The sequence below is a fragment of the Triticum urartu genome, chromosome 3 (genome assembly GCF_003073215.2).
Source record: "Triticum urartu cultivar G1812 chromosome 3, Tu2.1, whole genome shotgun sequence".
Taxonomy (NCBI): domain Eukaryota; kingdom Viridiplantae; phylum Streptophyta; class Magnoliopsida; order Poales; family Poaceae; genus Triticum; species Triticum urartu.
Genome location: NC_053024.1, coordinates 479,768,929 through 479,787,649, shown reverse-complemented (window position 1 = coordinate 479,787,649; position 18,721 = coordinate 479,768,929). Strand labels below are relative to the sequence as shown.

The 18,721-nt window shown below is 45.2% G+C and overlaps 2 protein-coding genes and 4 non-coding genes across 8 annotated transcripts; all 6 read right to left on the bottom strand.

The window, feature by feature from the left end:
- Positions 1-438: 438 nt before the first annotated feature.
- Positions 439-1,066, bottom strand: LOC125546890 (flocculation protein FLO11-like). The gene is made up of 2 exons (XM_048710989.1): positions 1,018-1,066; positions 439-927 (listed from the first exon to the last, which is right to left on the bottom strand). Exons 1-2 carry the CDS (start codon positions 1,036-1,038, stop codon positions 439-441), a joined length of 510 nt encoding a protein of 169 aa, XP_048566946.1. The 5' UTR covers positions 1,039-1,066.
- Positions 1,067-8,891: 7,825 nt separating this feature from the next.
- Positions 8,892-8,954, bottom strand: LOC125549751. Its single transcript, XR_007301473.1, has one exon. It is a non-coding gene; the product is annotated as a small nucleolar RNA snoR101 (small nucleolar RNA).
- Positions 8,955-9,267: 313 nt separating this feature from the next.
- Positions 9,268-9,330, bottom strand: LOC125549752. The gene has a single exon (XR_007301474.1). It is a non-coding gene; the product is annotated as a small nucleolar RNA snoR101 (small nucleolar RNA).
- A 3,518-nt stretch (positions 9,331-12,848) lies between these two features.
- Positions 12,849-18,384, bottom strand: LOC125544466 (NKAP family protein UM04995). 3 transcript variants are annotated; one of them, XM_048708170.1, is made up of 5 exons: positions 17,069-17,922; positions 16,795-16,937; positions 16,561-16,702; positions 15,573-16,370; positions 12,849-14,329 (listed from the first exon to the last, which is right to left on the bottom strand). In XM_048708170.1, exons 3-5 carry the CDS (start codon positions 16,651-16,653, stop codon positions 12,941-12,943), a joined length of 2,280 nt encoding a protein of 759 aa, XP_048564127.1. In that variant the 5' UTR covers positions 16,654-16,702; positions 16,795-16,937; positions 17,069-17,922; the 3' UTR covers positions 12,849-12,940. The 3 variants fall into 3 exon arrangements, with proteins under 3 accessions (XP_048564127.1, XP_048564128.1, XP_048564126.1); XM_048708171.1 differs by having other exon boundaries at positions 16,561-16,693; XM_048708169.1 differs by lacking the exons at positions 16,561-16,702; positions 17,069-17,922 and adding an exon at positions 17,938-18,384.
- Positions 14,575-14,638, bottom strand: LOC125549749. The gene has a single exon (XR_007301471.1). It is a non-coding gene; the product is annotated as a small nucleolar RNA snoR101 (small nucleolar RNA).
- LOC125549750 lies at positions 14,961-15,023 on the bottom strand. Its single transcript, XR_007301472.1, has one exon. It is a non-coding gene; the product is annotated as a small nucleolar RNA snoR101 (small nucleolar RNA).
- Positions 18,385-18,721: the final 337 nt, after the last annotated feature.

Here is an 18,721-nt window from a genome sequence, read left to right as displayed (position 1 = left end):
TCCGTTTCTTTGAGCGCTATGACTGATCTAGCTATCTATCTTTCTATCTGTAAGTCAATTTGAGAGAGAGTTTTGGTAGTTTTTGTGAGATTTTGATGTAATCTATCTATCTATGTAATCATGAGACTATCTATCTATGTAATCTATGAGACTATCTATCTATCTAGAGATCTATCTATGTATGTTTCTAGAGATCTATCTTTCTATCTATGAGACTATGTTTCTATCTATGTTTCTATCTGTAAGGTGTATATCAAGTGTTGAATCCACATATAGATGAAATTTACAGATGAAATGAAGTTGCAAACAAGTGCAGAATCCACATACAGTACCATATTACAAACCAAATCAAACAGTGCAGTATCAAGTACTTAGTGAGGCAATGTTATTACAAACCAAATCAAACAGTATCAAGCACTTGGAGTTCAACAACTTCAGCTAGTTACCACTTGCATAAAAGTAATCTTTCAGCCTATTAGATGGCTTCCTGACCCTCTTTGATCCAGTGCCAGCTCTATTGGCGGCAGTTGACCTGGTGTTCTTTGCTGGAGAAGACCTTGATGACCTGGTGTTCTTTGCTGGAGAAGACCTTGATGACCTGGTGTTCTTTGCTGGAGAAGACCTTGATGACCTGGTGTTCTTTGCTGGAGAAGACCTTGATCCATTGCCAGAAATAGTTGTGTTCTTCTTCTTGGGAGGTGGTACTACTGTTGCAGAAGAGGTGTTGGTCCTGCTCTTCTTGAGAGGTGGTGGTGCTGTTGTTGTAGCTGGTGCTTCCCTCTTCCTTGACCTAGAAGCTGTCTGTGTTGACTCAGTTGTTGTTGGAGGAGGAGTTGGTGCAGGTGCAGAGGCAGCAGGTACCCTTGGTGGCCTTTGTGCAGTTGCAGCCATTGAAGAACCAGCCTCAGAGTAGTTTGCTCTATTTTCCTACACAACAATATTAGTTAGAACTATTTTCCTACAAATGAAATGAATGTAACAATGCAATGAATGTAACAATGGAATGAATGGACATACCTGGTGCTTGTTCAGCCTCATCTGAAACTTAGGTTTCAAAGGGACACCACAATTGTTGATCCTATGCCCTTACTTCTTGCAGTTGCTGCATGTCACTGTACCAATCCTAGAAGTATCCTTTTTAGCTGGCACCTCAAACAGGCCTTTCCTCCTGGCAGTTTGTTTTTTACTTTTCTTTTCTCTAAACACAGGGGGAGAAATATCATCACCAGGTGTATGAGGCCAATGGTCAGGACCTGGCACAGGGAATATTATGTGCTTATATGTTTCACAATACATGGGTTTCTTGAAAAAAGCAGAAACATAGTCTTCAGGGTGTATCTTCACTTTCTGCATTGCAGCAATGGCATGACTGCAGGGGATAGCTGCCATGTCCCACCTCCTACAGTCACAGGTCTCATTGTTCAAATTAACACAATATGTGTTTTCAGAGCTACTTGTGACCTGCCATATCCCTGGCCCTGCCATGTATGCTTCACAATATTTAGCCCACTTCTTCCCCTCTTCTAAAATCTCTGAATAAGTAGGTGTGATTTCCCATCTGCATGTCTCTATCTTCTCTCTGATCTTCTGAAACTTAATCATCAGCTTTGTTCTTATGCCCTCTAACATAGTCCTGATTGGCTTGTTCCTAACATCCAATATCATTCTATTGAAAACCTCACTAAGGTTGTTTACTACCAGGTCTGTTTTGCACACAGTGTCCATTTTATACCTAGCCCAGATATGCTCTGGTATCTGTGACAACCACTGCCAAGCTTCTAAACTTTCTTTTTTCAAATTCTCCATGCCTAAATCATGTCCATGTTTGGTAAAGGAATAGGCAGCCTGATCTACATGTTTCTTAAGTTCCTCTCCTCTGAAACCAGCAGATTGGAAATTGGCATAAATATGTCTAAGACAAAACCTTTGTGGAGAGTCAGGGAATACATCATCTATTGCATTCAACAATCCCTGTTCAATGTAAGGTAATCTTAAGTGTTACTCATCTACTAAATAACATTTTACTCATGGCAAATGTAAAGGCAAATGTAAAGACTAGGTTCAGAACAATACCTTCTGCCTGTCAGACATAATTGTGTATTTGCCAAGCTTATTGCCAGTTCCAATGACTGTTCTCAACTGTGTGAGAAACCATGTCCAACTGTCTGTCTCTTCCTTATCAACAACACCAAAAGCTATTGGGAAGATGTTATTGTTGCCATCCCTCCCTGTAGCTGCCAATATCTGCTGACCAGTGCTTAGCTTGATGAAGCAACCATCCAGACCTGCTAACATGATAACATGAGTGCCTAAGTACATCAATGTTTAAAAAGCATATAAATTTCTGAATACTTACCTATAAATGGCCTGCATCCATTCAGAAAACCCTCCTTGCATGCAAACAAGCAGTAAAACATATAGTGAAACCTTGGGGTAGGAGCTGGGTTAAGTGGGTCCTCATGTGTTGTTACTATGCACCTACTGCCAGGGTTAGTATCTAGCACACACTGCAGGTAGTCCCTTATTCTGTGATACTGGAGTTTGTGATCTCCTTGCACAACCTCAACTGCTTGCTTCCTTGCCCTATATGCCAAGCTTTTAGGCACATACACACCAAACTTTTTCTTTGTGTATGACATAATTGTTTCAACACCAGCTCCAGGGTTGGATTTGACTGTATCCTCACAAACCTTAGCAACCCAATTGGCTGTCACCTTTGTGTTCTCTCCACTTGCTCCACAAGTGTGATCCAGGTTCATCTTCTTGATACTGAAAGTTGCCTCATGAGCTATCTTGGAGGCAACTATGTAAAACTCACAACCATGTTTTCTGTCAGAGCACCAAGCAATAACCCTAGTTGGTTCATTTCTGTGATACTCAAAATTCCTAAGAGTCCTCACATGAAAATTTCTAATTGCTTCTCTGAACTCAACTACATTTTCAAAGCACAAATGCATTGCAAACTGTTCATGTGCATCAGGCCTTGATGGATCATACCATATCCTCTGCTTCTTCTGCTTCTTCCTACTCTTCCTTCCAGATGGCAGCCTTGGTGCATCATCTTCATCACTTATGCCAAAATCACCTGGAAAACAGTACTCATCAGCTTCAGGGACATAATCTTCAAACTTGCTGTGCTCAGGCTCACTGTGAGACTTGCTAGTTGGGCCAGGTTTTCTAACTGGCTTAAGCTTTTTGGCTGCTTTTGTAGTTATAGCAGGATCCTCTACTACTTCATCTTCAGAAACAACTGGTTCTTCCTCCCAAAACTCAGAAGGTTCTGAGTTAGCTGCACAAAAGTGCTCTGCAGTATCAGTGCCAGCCTCATCTTCACCCCTACACCAAGCTTTGTAAGAAATTTTCTCCCCTCTGTAATCACCCCTAAAGAACTCAAAATCTGAAGATGATTTGTCATCTTCAACTTCATCTTCATCTTCTTCCTCTGGTACATCTTCTTCTTCTTCATCTGCTTCTTCTTCTACATCTTCTTCTTCTACATCTTCTTCTTCCACATCTTCTTCTTCCACAACTGTTTTCCCTTTGTTAAAATTGCTGCTTTGCTGTGTGTTCATGTAGGGCTCATCAGGGGTTAAAGCTGGCAAACTAGCATTAGAGGCAGGGTACAGAACACCTTCTTGTGAAACTCTGTAAACAACAGGATCACCATCATGATCAATGGGGATCTGTTCCTCATCTGCTGGGCTTGGATCAGTAGCTTTTCTGACACTGATGTTCAGTACCTTATTATCAACAAATAAGTCAAGCATTTCCTCTAATGCCTCCTCACTATCCAGGGCCTCCACACCCTCCAGCCCCTTTCCCTCTTCCTTTACATATGTCAGAAATGCATCCATGCCATAGCCCTCCAACTCAACCAATGCTAATATGGTCAGATAACTGATATCTGAGGAAACTGAATACTTTTTCTCCATATTATCTATTCCTTGGAAATGTAGCCTCAAGTCCCAAATCTCTTCATCTAAGCTGTAGGATTAAATTGACAAACAACCGTTTTTTAAGTCATTGAACATTACTGAACTTTCTTCTAATTACAGTGAATGCACTGACCAAATGAACTAACCAAATGCACTTTCTTCTACACTGACTTTAACCAATAAAATACAGTAGCATGCCAAGAACAAACAATTACTATCTCTAGTTCTAATTTGAACTAAAGCATCCAAAAATACAGTAGCATGCTAAGAACAAACAGTGTTTACCTCACTCCACCAAAGGACGACGCCCAATGGTGGCCGCCTGCTGGATCAGCGTGGATGCGCTTTGCCACTGCCCTGGCCGCGCGAACTTCCGGATCTGAGCTCAGCGGATCCACAGGAGCCGCGGGCGGTGATGGCTGCTGCGACCGCTGCGCCGGGAAGCTCGAGCTGCCTAGCCATTTGTCCACCTCTGACTGTCCACCGCCCTCCTGGCCGGTGCCGCCTTGGCTCAATAGCTCGCCGCCGACGACATTTGGCTGCGCCGCCGCCATCGCCCACCTAGGTCACTGCGGGGGAGAGGAGGTGGAGAGGAGGGGGAGCGAGAGAGTGTCTGGCCCGACCGCCTACTTTGGTTCCGACCGGGCCGCGTCGGCTAACGGCCGTCAACGGCCGCGCCGTGAGCGCGCGTGGCCAGGTGGCCTGGCATGTGGGCCCAATCCATCAGAAAAACGGTTAAATCGCTAGTCACCGCGGGTTTGGGTTTTTTGAAACAGCGGACCGCGCGTTTGGTAGCTTTCTGAGAAAAATTAAAAAGTGGTAGTTTTTTGAAACCCTAACCTGTAAACTAGTAGTTTTATGCTATTTACTCACCTCTGTGAGATGGAGCTCAAGGCATGTGATAGGATCTTGCGGGTTATAACCGTGTCCATCATTTTTCTCACACTTCCGCAGAGAAGTCGTTATGTAAAGTTTCATGAGGTATGGGAAGCATCTCAGCAAGTCGATAACATCATCGAGATCAGGTTCACAAGCCTTGAGAATCAAAACCCTCACGTCGCGCATAGTTGTTCTGAAGCTTTCCAGAACCACTTTTCTGGATTTTCTGAATGAGTCCAAGATCTCCAATTTCCGTGCGTGGGGTACCCAGAAGAACATCGGGGTGTAATAAGTGTAATAGGAACTACGAAAGTCCCGAGATGTGACGATTCTTTCCAGCCGAGGGGCATTCTCGATGACTACTTGAACTCTGTAGCCATTCTCGATGATCCTGAGAGACGGTGAGTTGATCAGCACCCGGACAATGTCAGGTGTACGGCGAACGTCAATGTCAATCAGAAGGCTCTCGAGCACAGGGCAGTTAGAGAGCACGCCTTGGAGGTCGTCATCGGGGACGGTCACGTCATGGAGGGCGAGTCTTTTCAGTTGCCGAAAGATGAGCGCATGGGGCGCCTGCTCGGGGAAGCGCAGAGGACGAAGGTGGCGGCCCGGACGGTCGGCGCGAAGCTGCTCATTGTCAGCGGCAGCGGCAGCGGATCCTGGCCTCTGTAGCTGTAGCTGTAGCTGATGATCTGGATCTCCTCGAGGTTGCTGAGGGCGGGGGACGTGAGCCAGCCGCGGAGCGTGTCGTGAATGTCGCTGATGTAGTAGTAGTCGTGGCGGAGGGAGAGGCGGCGGACGGAACCCTGGTGCCTGGACAGGATCTTGGAGATGACGGCGATAAGCTGGGGCCTATTCTTGCCGAGGCCGAGGCGGTTGACGTTGAGGCCACGCCTATTGCCGCTGATGTCGTAGTCGTCGAGGTTGAGCGGGGAAGAGCGCCAGAGGTGGCGCCAGCGACGGGAGAGGGCGGTGGTGCGCGCGCCGTCGTCCGTGGGCAGGAGGGAGATGATGGTGCCTAAGATCTCGTCGGGGAGGAGGCTGATAAAATCCTTCTCGTCCGGTTCCGCCGCCATGGCCATGCCCGGTAGCGCTGGACGCTCGTATGGTTTTGAGTTGTTGTAGCGCTAGCGCTAGCGCAGGGGTTGTAGATTTTCCATGATATGGATTTATTATGGTCAATGTTATTTTTTTTATTGACGGTCAAGTTTATTGGCACGCGATGGACTTGGACGCCCAGGTTTGGTCGTTCGCTTACGAACAAAACAAACACGCTGGGTTTCTCTAACAACGCTCTTTTTTAGGATAACTACGTTTAAGATCGTAAGGGCAGGCGATTCAGCACGGGCTTGAGCTTTTGAAAAAGGGTATCATATGGCGCGTTAAGGGCGGGTAGGACATCCGCATTTGGCGAGACCGGTGGCTGCCTAGGGAGCCATCACGCCAACCCATATCCCTGCAGGGTACGTGCCGCCTAAGGAGGGTGGCGGAGCTCCTGGATGACGAGGGGTCCTGGCGCATGGACCTGCTCCGCCGCTACTTTCTCCCTACGGATGTCGACGTCATCACCAGTATCCGTACGTCGATCCGCGTCACCGAGGATATTATTGCATGGGCACCGGAGAGGAACGGTATCTTCACCGTTTGGTCCGCCTACCGCCTGGCCATGGACGAGCGCGAGCGTCCTTCGGCTTCCGCCACGAGCAGGGCACCGGATGGTTGTCGCGCCATCTGAAAGATCATATGGGGGTGCCCTGCTCCCCCTAAGGTACGCGTGTTCGCTTGGAGAGTCATCGCCAACTCACTCGCTACTTGGGCCAATAAAGCCTCGCGACACCTCGAGCTTAGTGACATTTGCCCCTTGTGTGGTGTTGAACGCGAGGATGGATTCCATGCGCTTTGCAGGTGTCCCTGGCAAGAGAGCTCTGGCGAGTTATGGCCTTGGACTGGAACATCCCCAAGGTGGAGGCCATCGTCAACATTGGGCCAGACTGGATCTTTTCACTGCTGGACCCCTTGGATGAGACGGCGAGACTGGTGGTGCTCATGACCATGTGGAGAGTATGGCATGTTCGGAATGAGATCACACACGACAAGGCGCCGCCCACTGCCGAAGCCTCTCGACGTTTTTTGCATGGATACATCAACTCACTCTTGTGCATACAGCAACGTCCTGATGGTAACCTATAGAAAAGGAAGATGGTGGTCCTGCCTTCACCACCACGCACTCCAGAAAGTACGGCACCCAAGGTGCGCGCACACTGGGTACCGCCCCAGCCGGGCTGGGTTAAATTGAATACGGATGGGAGCTACATAGCGGCCACAGGTGCGGCGGGAGGAGGTATGATCCTGCGTGATGACAGAGGCGAGATCATCTACAGCGCATGTAGGGAGCTACGTACATGCGACAACGCTTTAGAGGTGGAGCTAGCAGCGTGCAGAGAAGGCTTGGAGCTGGCCTTGCACCAATCTAGCCTACCTATTCTGGTTGAGGTGGATAGCACGGAGGCGGTGTCGATGATTACAGCACGCGAGATGGATAGGTCATCACATCGTACACTTATAGAGGAGATTCGTAGGTTGGCTCGAAGCGATGCTAGGGAGATCTCTTTTACTCTTTGTAGCCGTCTGCAGAACGGGATTAGTCATGAGCTGGTCGCCTATGGCCGTAGCACTCCGCGCACAGCAGTCTGGCTTACTGCCGGGATGAATTTTGTTGTAAACCTGGCTCTCGCAGAGAAGCCTCCTTGAGTAATGAGAATTCCTTTTTCCCCGCAAAAAAAATGTTGAGGTGGAGGAGAGAGAGCTCATAAGAAAAGGCTTGTCTTCTCTTATTTAAGAGACAAGAGATGATCTCTTAGCACAATATGTCTCACCATGTTTTTAGGAATTGCTAATTATTGAAGATAAGGCTAAGAGATGACCCATTGTAGACTTTCTTTTTTGTCATCTCTAAATTACATGCAAAACTTAAGATAAGACTATCTTATCAACCATTGTACATGCCTTAACAACTTAAAACTATGTCTGGTAGTCCCTAATTTACCGGCAAGTGAAAATGCTTTCCAGTAAAATTTGCTGTCCTCGGCTAACATTGTTAACGGTGCAACATTTTCCTCAGGAAACTTGGTCAAGTGGTTCAAGTCACCAATCTGCACCCCCAAGCACACTGGATTCACATCAACTGATCATCAAGCTTTACTCCTGATGTCCTTCAATCCTGAAAAGTGATGAAGTTTTTCTTGACAGTATCCGAAGTTGGCAGCTAAAGAGTCAAAGATATATATGGACCACTTCAAGTAAGATAAATCATTTGGAAACAGTTAAAAGATCAGCAGTAATCATGCTATGCTATATGCTTGTGTCCGTTAAGTAGCAGCTATAAATGCAGACCACAGTGCCAGAATATGATTTTAATGACAAACAAGGAACTGGACTGTAACAACAAATAAAGCGCTGAATGGAAGAGAACATGATAGTACATCACATCGCACAGTGTATTACAGTGTCTCTAATAGCATCGCCCTAATTTTCGCCTTGAGCTCATCTGGGGCCTGAGTTGCTTGTTTGTCAGAAAGCTGCTTCTGTGATGGTTCTGCAGAGCTTCTATCAGAAGTACTGAGTCCTTGTTAGCACCTCCCCGACCCTTGTCATGCCCACCGTCTTGGAGGTCTGAAGAACTGCTATCTTTGCGCTCCATAGACCTTCTGTCTTTACGTTCTGAACTCCTCCTGTCTCTGCGCTCTGAAGAACTCCTCCTGTCTTGGCGCTCTGAAGAGCTCCTTCTGTCTTTGTGATCTGAAGAACCACCGCGGGATTTGGACTGCACAGAAAATTCAGCAAGCGCAGTAGAGTGCGGTTACAATTTGCGTTGGTGCCAGTGCCAGAGCCACGATATCCAAACAAAGTCTTGCACCTTAGAAATTTAGAAACAGTTACAGTATTAGACTATCCAAAGTAACAAGAAAACAATAAATCAACGCATATAGGAAATGCCAGAAAACATAGTGACGCAATACAGTTAAACCAAATACTTCAGTACTTGGCTGGAAATATGAATAAAAAGGGAAAAGGCAGTGCATCAGTGATTCATACTGTCCACATAAGAACTTACCTGAATTCAGAGATCAAGTGTAAGACATCATGTGCACTTGAAAATTAAGACCAAAGAAAAAAGCAATATTGGCATAAACAGGCCATAAGCATATAAGATGAATATTCATTAAAACCCGATGGTATACATTCGACAGAAAATATATAACAGCACATATAAAAGAAACAATCAGACTAAAGCAAACTTATAGTTTACAAAAACACTTGTATAAGGAAAATGAGCCAGAATTTTAAAAAACTTTCCAAACTAAGAAGAAAACCATGACATCAATCAAATCATATACACAATCGAAGAAAATATATGTGTATCGATTGGAATTGAATAAATAAGAATAAACTGTGCATCAGGACTGATATAGTGTCCACACAAACTTACCTGAAGTTAAGAGATCAAGTGTAAGACATCATGTGCACTTAAGAAATAAAAAAACAAGCAATTTTAGCATGAAAAGTATTTAGAAGTCCAAAAATGGGTAAATAACTTAATACATTAGCCAGACAAAAGCGAGTGATCCAGAAGAACAAAGGAAACAAAAAATAAACCACAGAAATTGAAGAACATTAGACCAAAGCTTATACGTATCAAGTTATTATAGCACTGGTGGCTGCTGCAACTTTAAGTGAACATGCCCAGTGGTTCACAACTAACTCGTTTAAACAAAGCATGAATGATGAAATGACCGATTAATGGTGTGAATTCTGACAAATGTTTACTTGCAGTAGCTAACGGAACACCGAGGTGCTCGGCCACCATAAGTTCGCTCTCTTAGAAATGCAGCGTGGTACAAGTAAAAAATATGAATTCTTTGGTCACATCAAGACGTGCAAACAACTTGCTCCATTCGACTGTGCCATATCACATGAACAAGACGGCCCCCGTTTACAAACACCTAAACCACAATCTAACATGTGTACCAAACAACTACACCTACGCCGCCACCTATGCCTACGAGGAGCTAACTGGGACAGTGAGCTAGTACATTACTATCCCAATGCCAGGTTGCACGATTTGTGATTCAGAGCACTGAGGTGCTCCGCCACCATAAGTTCGCTCTCCTAGAAACACAACGTGGTACAAGTCATAACATACTTAATTGTTTTTAGAAGTCATAACATAAGTTTTGATGTTTGGTGTACCGGTAGCACAACTCTTGGTGCACAGGATACACTCTCCACCAATGGTGGGTATGCGAAGGCGGCAACCGTGTGAATGCAAATACCAACAAAAAAAATCACACATTCACAAACTTGTTCTTCATCTGCTTTCCACCACCTGTTATCAAGACATTATGCGACATTGAGACACCTTTTACAACAAGTCTGTGTTCGTTTATGTTTGTTTGCAAAGCCAAAGCAGCCTGCGTGTTCACGTGACAGGCCGACAGTGCATAATCAACAACTTTCAGTTGACAAGGGTTAGCAAAAGGTACTAAAATACCCTTTCCAGATTTCTGAAATTTAGTGTTGGGTCCAATGCAACTACTACCGAAGGAATAATATATGATACTAGCTCAATGTCTTCCACGATAGCATCCTTGCTGATGTGGTATCTCTCTCCAACATGGATGTTTAGAACAATTATGTACTCGACCATTTGGGATGCTATGCTATAATATCAGGGAGACTGACATGGAACACATGGAGTATTAGCAAGACACTTTATGAGTATTGGGAGATGCTCTGGTATCAAAGACGCAAACTCATGGAACTACATTATCTTAAAATTAGCTTCTTTATTTGATGAACAGATATGGAAGGACACAACAGCTGCACTAATAGAAGTTTCAAAAATTAAACATTATCTTAAAATTAGCTTCTTTATTCGATGAAGAGATATGGAAGGACACAATAGCTGCACTCATAGAAGATTTAAAAAATTATACACAATAGGCATGTTTGCACCAAAATAGGACGGGCAAGAAAATCTAATACAAGGTCCGCAACCTGGTCAGCCTCGTGAACAATATTCACAAGACTTTCTGATACCCAAGGGATCAGGCACGGAGAGAACATCATAGCAAACAAAATCATCACAAGTAAGATCAGATCTGAAATCAATTTGAGCATCTCGAGAAGCCCTACTATCCAGACGTAGGAGCTGGTGCTGATTAGCTATCCATTTATTGTTGCAACTGTCGTGGACACCAAACTTCATTGACTCGAGCACTTTAGCATTCAGCACAAAGAACTTGGCAAAATTCACATCCGGCTGCTTGCCCTCGTAGCGCTTGAGCACCACCTCTGTGAGATGGAGCTCAAGGCATGTGATAGGATCTTGCGGGTTGTAACCGTGTCCATCGTTTCTCGAACACTTCCGCGGAGAAGACGTGATGTACAGTTTCGTCAGGTAAGGGAAGCATCTCAGCAAGTCGATAACTTCATCAAGATCAGGTTCACAAGCCTTGAGAACCAAAACCCTCACAGCGCATAGTTGTTCTGAAGCTTTCGAGAACCACTTCCCTGAAGTTTCTGAATGAGTCCAAGATCTCCAATTTCCGTGCGTGGGGTAACAGGACGAACATCGGGTTGTAACTGTAATAGGAACTATGAAAGTTCCGAGCTGTGATGAGTCTTTCCAGCTGAGGGGCATTCTCGATGACTACTTGAACCATGTAGCCATTCTCGATGATCCTGAGAGACGGTGAGTTGATCAGCACCCGGACAATGTCTGGTGTACGGCGAACGTCAATGTCGATCAGAAGGCTCTCGAGCACAGGGCAGTTAGAGAGCACACCTTGGAGGTCGTCATTGGGGACGGTCACGTCATGGAGGGCGAGTCTTTTCAGTTGCCGAAAGATGAGCGCATGGGGCGCCTGCTCGGGGAAGCGCAGAGGACGAAGGTGGCGGCCCGGACGGTCGGCGCGAAGCGGATCACGGGCAGCGGCAGCGGATATTGGCCTCTGTAGCTGCAGCTGATGATCTCGATCTCCTCGAGGTTGGTGAGGGCGGGGGACGTGAGCCAGCCGCCGAGCGTGTCGTGGATGTCGCTGATGTAGAAGTAGTCGTAGCGGATGGAGAGGCGGCGGATGGAGCCCTGGTGCTTGGATAGGATCTTGGAGATGACGGCGATAAGCTGGCGCTCACCCTTGCGGAGGCGGTTGACGTTGAGGCCACGGCGGTCGGAGGGGCAGGAGAGGAGGTAATCCCAGCGCCTATTCCTGATGATGTCGCAGTCGTCGAGGTTGAGCGGGGAGGAGCGCCAGAGGTGGCGCCAGCGGCGGGAGAGGGTGGTGGTGCGCGCGCCGTCGTCCGTGGGCAGGAGGGAGATGATGGTGCCCAGGATCTCGTCGGGGAGGAGGCTGACAAAGTCGTGCTCGTCCGGTTCCGCCGCCATGGCCATGCCCGGTAGCGCTGGACGCTACGTAGTAGGGTTTTGAGTTGTTGTAGAGCTAGCGCAGGTATTGTACTAGCAAAACTTTGGCAACAAATCGAGCAATGGCTTAAATAATAAGCGTTTCTCTTTTTCTTTTTCTTTTCCTTTTCAGGTAGTATTGTACTGTAGGATCGGCACAAAATAAATACCGAGTGCTGGGTTGGAACAAAATCAGTATTCGATCTGGTGCCGTTAGCATACGAACAAAACAAACACGCTGGATATGGTGTTCAGATAGAAGCAGACTACGTTTGAGATTGCAACAACTTGAAACTATGTCTGACGTCCTTCAATCCTGAAAAGTGGTAATGTTTCGCAGCTAAAGAGATATAACTACTTCAAGCAACATATACTCCCTCTGGCCCAAAACTATCGTAGTGTCAAAAAGTATATTACATTCTGGGACTGAGTATCATTTGAAAACGGCAAAAAGGTTAGCAGTAATCATGCTATGCTATAATACTTCTGTGTTCGCCAGCAGACGGAAGCATGCGCTATAAATGCAGACCACAGTGCCAGGCAATGGGATATTTTAACAAGACAAACGCTTGAACAAAATAAAGGAACTGGGCTGTAACAAATAAGGCGCCAAATGTAAAAGAACATGATAGTACAGTGTTACATCACATCACACAATGTATTATAGTGTCTCTAATAGCATCGCCCTAATTTTCGCCTTCAGCTCATCTGGGACCTGAGTTGCCGCCTGCGAAGATTGAGCAGTGTCGCTAGGGGGCTGCTCTGATCCATGCCTGTGCTCGGGCGTGTTTTGGGAGGCTTCAGGACGGCCAAGAGTTTGCTCGTTGAGATCTCTGTCATCCTTGTGTTTCCTTTTGGAACCAGAGCGATGGCTCCTCCGGTGCCTCCTATGCTCGTCATCTTCAGTGTAGTGATGATCGTCCCTATGCCAATGCCTTGACTTGGAACTGCGTAGCTCATCTTCCGAAGAGCTATGATCATGCCTATACTCCCTTTCCTTGGAGTGCTGCTTGTGCTTACGTTTGTGTGCATCCTTACTGTGGCCTCTTGAACGCTCCGAACGATGCCTCTTCCTTGAGTGTTTATAACTTTCCTCCTCCAAATAATCTTTGTCCTCATCGGATTCTGGATGATGCTTTCTGTACTTGCGTGCCCTGTTCTGCTCGTCATCAGAGTCTTTCTCCTGCTTGATCATATTCGAACCTTCACGTTCAAAACGCACAGAGCTACCTTCCCGTTCAAAACGCACAGAGCTACCTTCCCGTTCAGTTGCTAAAGGTTCTGGAGGCACGGGGAGGTTCGAATTAGCAGGAGCGGCCCTTGCAGATTCATTAGTTATCTCACTTGTCACCAGATCGCTCTTGTTGCCACCACCCTTAATAATTGAAGTGAACATCTTTGCACGCCGAAGCCTCTCAGCCTTCAGCTTCTGCTCGTTTGTCATGGAAGCTTCAGAAGAATCTGCCTCTTTAGAGGCGGCAACAGCAACTGCTTTTGCGATTGTATTTGTGATCCAATCATCATCGATAATTCCAATACCTTCCTTCTTTAGCTGATCACTACTTGTGACTGATGTGCCAGGCTCACTATTTGAAGCAGGTTTGGACACTGCACCTGAGCCCTGTATATGGCGAATGTCACTCGTGTCTTTTAGCGTGTTAGGTTGAGGATTGGCAGGCCCCAGTCCACGAGTAGCCGCCATAACAATAGCAGCAGCTTCGTCTGCAGTGACCGTCCGAGGAAGTTCCTTCTTGGCCCCATCAGTGACCAACTGGAACTTCCCCTCCCCTTGCTTGTCAGAAAGCTGCTTCTGTGATGGTTCCGCGGAGCTTCTATCAGAAGTGCTTGAGTCCTTGTTAGCACTTCCCCGCCCCTTGTCGTGGCCACTGTCTCGGAGGTCTGAAGAACTTCTATCTTTGCGATCCATAGATCTTCTGTCTTTACGTTCTGAACTCCTCCTGTCTCTGCGCTCTGAAGAACTCCTCCAGTCTTGGCGCTCTGAAGAGCTCCTTCTGTCTTTGTGCTCTGAAGAACCACCACGGGACTTGGACTGCACAGCAAATTCAGGAAACACAGTAAAGAGCGGTTACAATTTGCATTGGTGCGAGCCACGATATCAAAACAAAGTCTTGTATCTTAGAAATTTAGAAACAGTGCCAGTATTAAACTTTGAAAATAACAAGAAAACCGTAAATCGATGCTTATAGGCCATGCCAGAAAACATAGTGATGCAATACAGTTAAACCAAATACTTCGGTACTTGGCTGGAAATATGAACAAAGAGGAAAAAGGCAGTGCATCAGTGATTCATAGTGTCCACATAAGAACTTACCTGATGTTCAGAGATCAAGTGTAAGACATCATGTGCACTTAGGAGTAAAGACCAAGGAAACAAGCAATCTTGGCATAAACAGGCCATATAAGCATAAAGATGAATATCCACTAAAACCCGATGATGGTATTACATCCCACAGAAAATATAAAACAGCACATATAGAAGAAACAATCAGACCAACGCAACTTATAGTTTACAAAAACACATGTGTAAGGAAAATGAAGTGCACCAGAATTTTAAAAAACTTTCCAAACTAAGAAGAAAACCATGACATCAATCAAATCATATACACAGTTGAATAAAATATCTGTGTATCGATTGGAATTAAATAAATAAGAATAAACTGTGCATCAGGATTGATATAGTGTCCACATGAACTTACCTGAAGTTCAGAGATCAAGTGTAAGACATCATGTGCACTTAAGAAAAAAAACAGGCAATTTTAGCATGAAAGGTAATCAGAAGTTCAAGCATGGGTAAATAACTTAATACTCATTCTACAAGACGTCGAAACTTTTAAGTGTCAGTGTGTCACAGAGAATGGAAGACAAAGCAGTAGCCGGACAAAAGCGAGTGATCCAGAAGAAGAAAGGAAACAAAAAATAAACCTCAGAAACTGAAGAATGTTAGGCCAAAGCTTATATTTATTTCATTACAGCATTGGCAGCTGCTGCAACTTCTAAGCGAACATGCCCATTGGTTCACAGCTCACTCGTTTAAACAAAGCATGAATGATGAAACAACCAATTAATGGTGTGAATTCTGACAAATGTTTAGTCAAATAGAACTCCACAAAATATGGATGTGAAGGGAAGGGGTACAAATTGCAAATGTTTAGCCCAATTAAACTATCTGACAAATGTCTAAAAAAATTGACTTCTATAGAACAGGTCAGGAAAGGGAAAGTTATGCGAATATTACGTCCTAAAAAATAAAAGATGAGTGTGATCCAAATTACCTCTTGGGTTTCCTGAAGCATCTTGAGATAGTACGAGTGATATGGATTAGACGGGAGAAGAAATGGAAACCTCCCTGTCATCCTGTCTTGCTCAATGAGCTTTTGTTCAAACTCCTTCCCGTTCCTGAGAATAAACTCGACTATTTTCTCCATTGTGCCCTTCAAAAAGGATGGTGGTTCCAGTATCATTTCTTTTGTGTCAGACACACCCAATTTAGAGTTGTCAGACTTGGTAGAAGTGGTTAACACTGTCATGGCATCTTTAACCTTCTCCCGCTGAGCAGCAACAATGCTGTTTCCAGCAATTGTTGGGTTCTTCTTGGTAAAAATAGGCTTATCCTTTACTAAAGTGGCTGCTTCTATTGTTACTGTCTGATCTTTTTTCACTTCGTTGTCATGTACAAGGCATGATGAACCTTTGTGGACATTGTCATGCAAAGCTTCATTTCCAGGATCCTTGCCTTTTGAACTAGCTGGAAGCACGCCTTCATCCTCATCTCCAGACTCGTAGACGGCCCCAAGCAATGATAAAGCTCCACTTGACGAGGCAGCATTCTCACTCTCACCCATAACAATTTTGTTGCCTTTATTGGTGTCAGCATCAGAGACATCTTTCAACAGCTGAGGATGATCAACAATGTAGCGGAAGTAGCTGTGGAGATGATGGTCAGGCATCAAGAATCCAAATGTTGGATTACTTCCCTGCTTCACCCTTAACACAATCTCTGATTGTCCCCCATGCTCACTGACAAATAGAGCAGTTCTTGCAATTATCTGATGCACCTTCTCGGAGGGAGGCTGCAAATTAAAAATTATGACAAGAAAAGTGTCTCAGTAATGGTATGAGAGCAGAAAATCGCAACCATATAACTTAAACACAACTGGAGTACTACAGAACTGGTACAACATAGTAAAATTTAGAACAGCTATCCCGTTGCAGTATTCTCTTCTTTTATTATATGTACCATTTACATCATTCTAATCCCACCTGCCTATTCCTTACGTCAAGATAGATCGTAAGGAAACAATGTGGATCACTAGTAGGAACTTCATCTCTGCTCCAACCATCTGAAATAGACATTTAATCCTTAGAAGAACATATGCACCTTGGACAATTATTGCTGGATCAACTGAAGAAGATTAATAAAAATGTATGAAGTGGAAAAATAATATGACAGAATGCATATATGATGAGAGCAGACAGTAGGCTTTGTACACTCACCAGCTTATTCAACAGGCTTTCTGGCACAGGAAAAGATGGGCGATAAGAAGAGACTGAATCCTTCGGATCATCAGAACCAGCAGGTCCCCCATATGAGAAAGCGACGGCATTATAACCGGCCTGCCCAGTATCTGTCCCGTTTCCTGCAGAAAGAAAACATGCCAGTTTGGGTATTGTTACATAACAATCAAGACACAGAAACTAAGATTGAGTGAAAAAGAAAAATGCAGATCCAAAGATACATCTCAGGAGAAATCGAAGAAAATTCCCTTACTTTGAACAGATTAAAGATGCTCATCAAATAAAATCAAGCATCCTTCCTGCAAACTTACAAAACAATATGACAAGAAATATAATAGGAGTCCAACTAGCACCACTGCCTTTGCCACGTGTGCCAGTTTCATTAGGTAAAACTGCAAAATTTTATAACAACTACTGTTGCTCGTATACGCGGTAGACAGTACAGCTACTATAGGAACCCAACAGATGCAATATTAACTTTGTTACAGGCAAACAATAGCACGGGACCACCGAGTTATTTTACAATGTTAGCATTTCACAGATATTTCTCCGAACATACTCCCTCTGTCCGTGAATAAGTGTACATCTAGCTTTTGTTCTTAGTCAAAAATTTAAAATTTTGACCCACTTCATAGAAAATAGTAGTAACATATATGACATCAAATTCGTATATTATGAAAGTACATTTCAAAACGGATCTAGTGATACTAATTTAGTGCTATAAATACTTCTACTTTTCCCTAGAAAGTTGGTCAAAATTTTAGAACTTTGACTTAAGAACAAAAGCTACATGTACACTTATTCGCGGACGGAGGGAGTATCTCAGTGTCATAGCGTACCAAATTCAACATTTACTCCAACTGAGCCACCCATATTTCAGCTCATACAGACCAACTCTCTTCTGACAATAGCAAATGGGGGCATTTGAAAAGAAAACATTATTTGGCATCAACCTTCTATAAGATACGATGGTTCCATTTCCCAAGACCGCTCTCAGAATGCTAAAAGTCCGCAGAATTGCGCTAACAGCGTCCAATTACATAAAAATGGTACAAAAAACAGCTGTTGGCGCCAGAGAGTAGCGTCATATACAATAAGCACAGAGGGTAGAGGGGTTTATACCTGAAGGGGACGCGTCTCCGGTGCCGACGTCGGCGGTGAGGTCGAGGAAGCGCTCGCGGTCAAGCTCGGCCTCGGACACGCCGTCGGGAGAGGGGGTGGAGAGGAGGGCCACGGAGTAGGCGCGGTTTGGACGAGGAGGGACGCGGTCGAGGAGGTGGCGGACGTCGTGGCGGTCAAGGAGGAGATCGGCCGCGCCGGCGGCGGACCAGGGGACGAGGGAACCGCCGGAGTTTACGACCTCCGCCGCCGCGTCGTCGTCAAAGAGCAACGCGTGCCGTCCCACGATCTGCAGATCCATGGGCGATAGTTTCGTCTGCCTTCGCCTTCGCCTCCGCTTGGAGTCTGCTCAGCGAGGCGGCGGGGCCGTATCGGGAGAGCTAGATGGAGAGCTCGGCTGCTAGGGTTTCGATGGAAAGACGTGCACAAGCGAAAAAGGTGTGACCCAGTTTTACCTTTTCGCAATTTGCCCCTCGTATCTCTACGAATATAAATAACGAACACGGAATTGATTTGTTTAGTTTTTTTTAGGGGGATTTGTTTAGCTAGAGAGGGCTCATCTAGGATGGCATTTTGGATCTCGGCCTTTTAGAAAAATCAAAATTCAAACTTCAAAATTTTCGGTATCAGAAAAATCTGAAAAAAATTTACAAGGAAAACATTTCACGACGGACCGCCGGCTCTAGTTTGGGCCGGTCTCATAGCGACTGCAATCACCGCGTGGGTCCACGCACCGCTTCGAACAACCTTTTCCTTTCGGGAGCGGCACCCATCCATTTTCCACCAC

What these genes read in the sequence shown, in the direction of transcription:
- LOC125544466 (XM_048708169.1), bottom strand. Translation starts at nt 18,235, where the DNA reads ATGGATCTGCAGATCGTGGGACGGCACGCGTTGCTCTTTGACGACGAC. An exon ending in AAAGCCTGTTGAATAAGCTG is followed by an intron (nt 16,371 to 16,794) that starts GTGAGTGTACAA and finishes TTTAATTTGCAG; the next exon opens with CCTCCCTCCGAGAAGGTGCA. An exon ending in TGCTTCAGGAAACCCAAGAG is followed by an intron (nt 14,330 to 15,572) that starts GTAATTTGGATC and finishes TTTGCTGTGCAG; the next exon opens with TCCAAGTCCCGTGGTGGTTC.
- LOC125546890 (XM_048710989.1), bottom strand. Translation starts at nt 1,038, where the DNA reads ATGAGGCTGAACAAGCACCAG. An exon ending in TGAGGCTGAACAAGCACCAG is followed by an intron (nt 928 to 1,017) that starts GTATGTCCATTC and finishes ATTGTTGTGTAG; the next exon opens with GAAAATAGAGCAAACTACTC.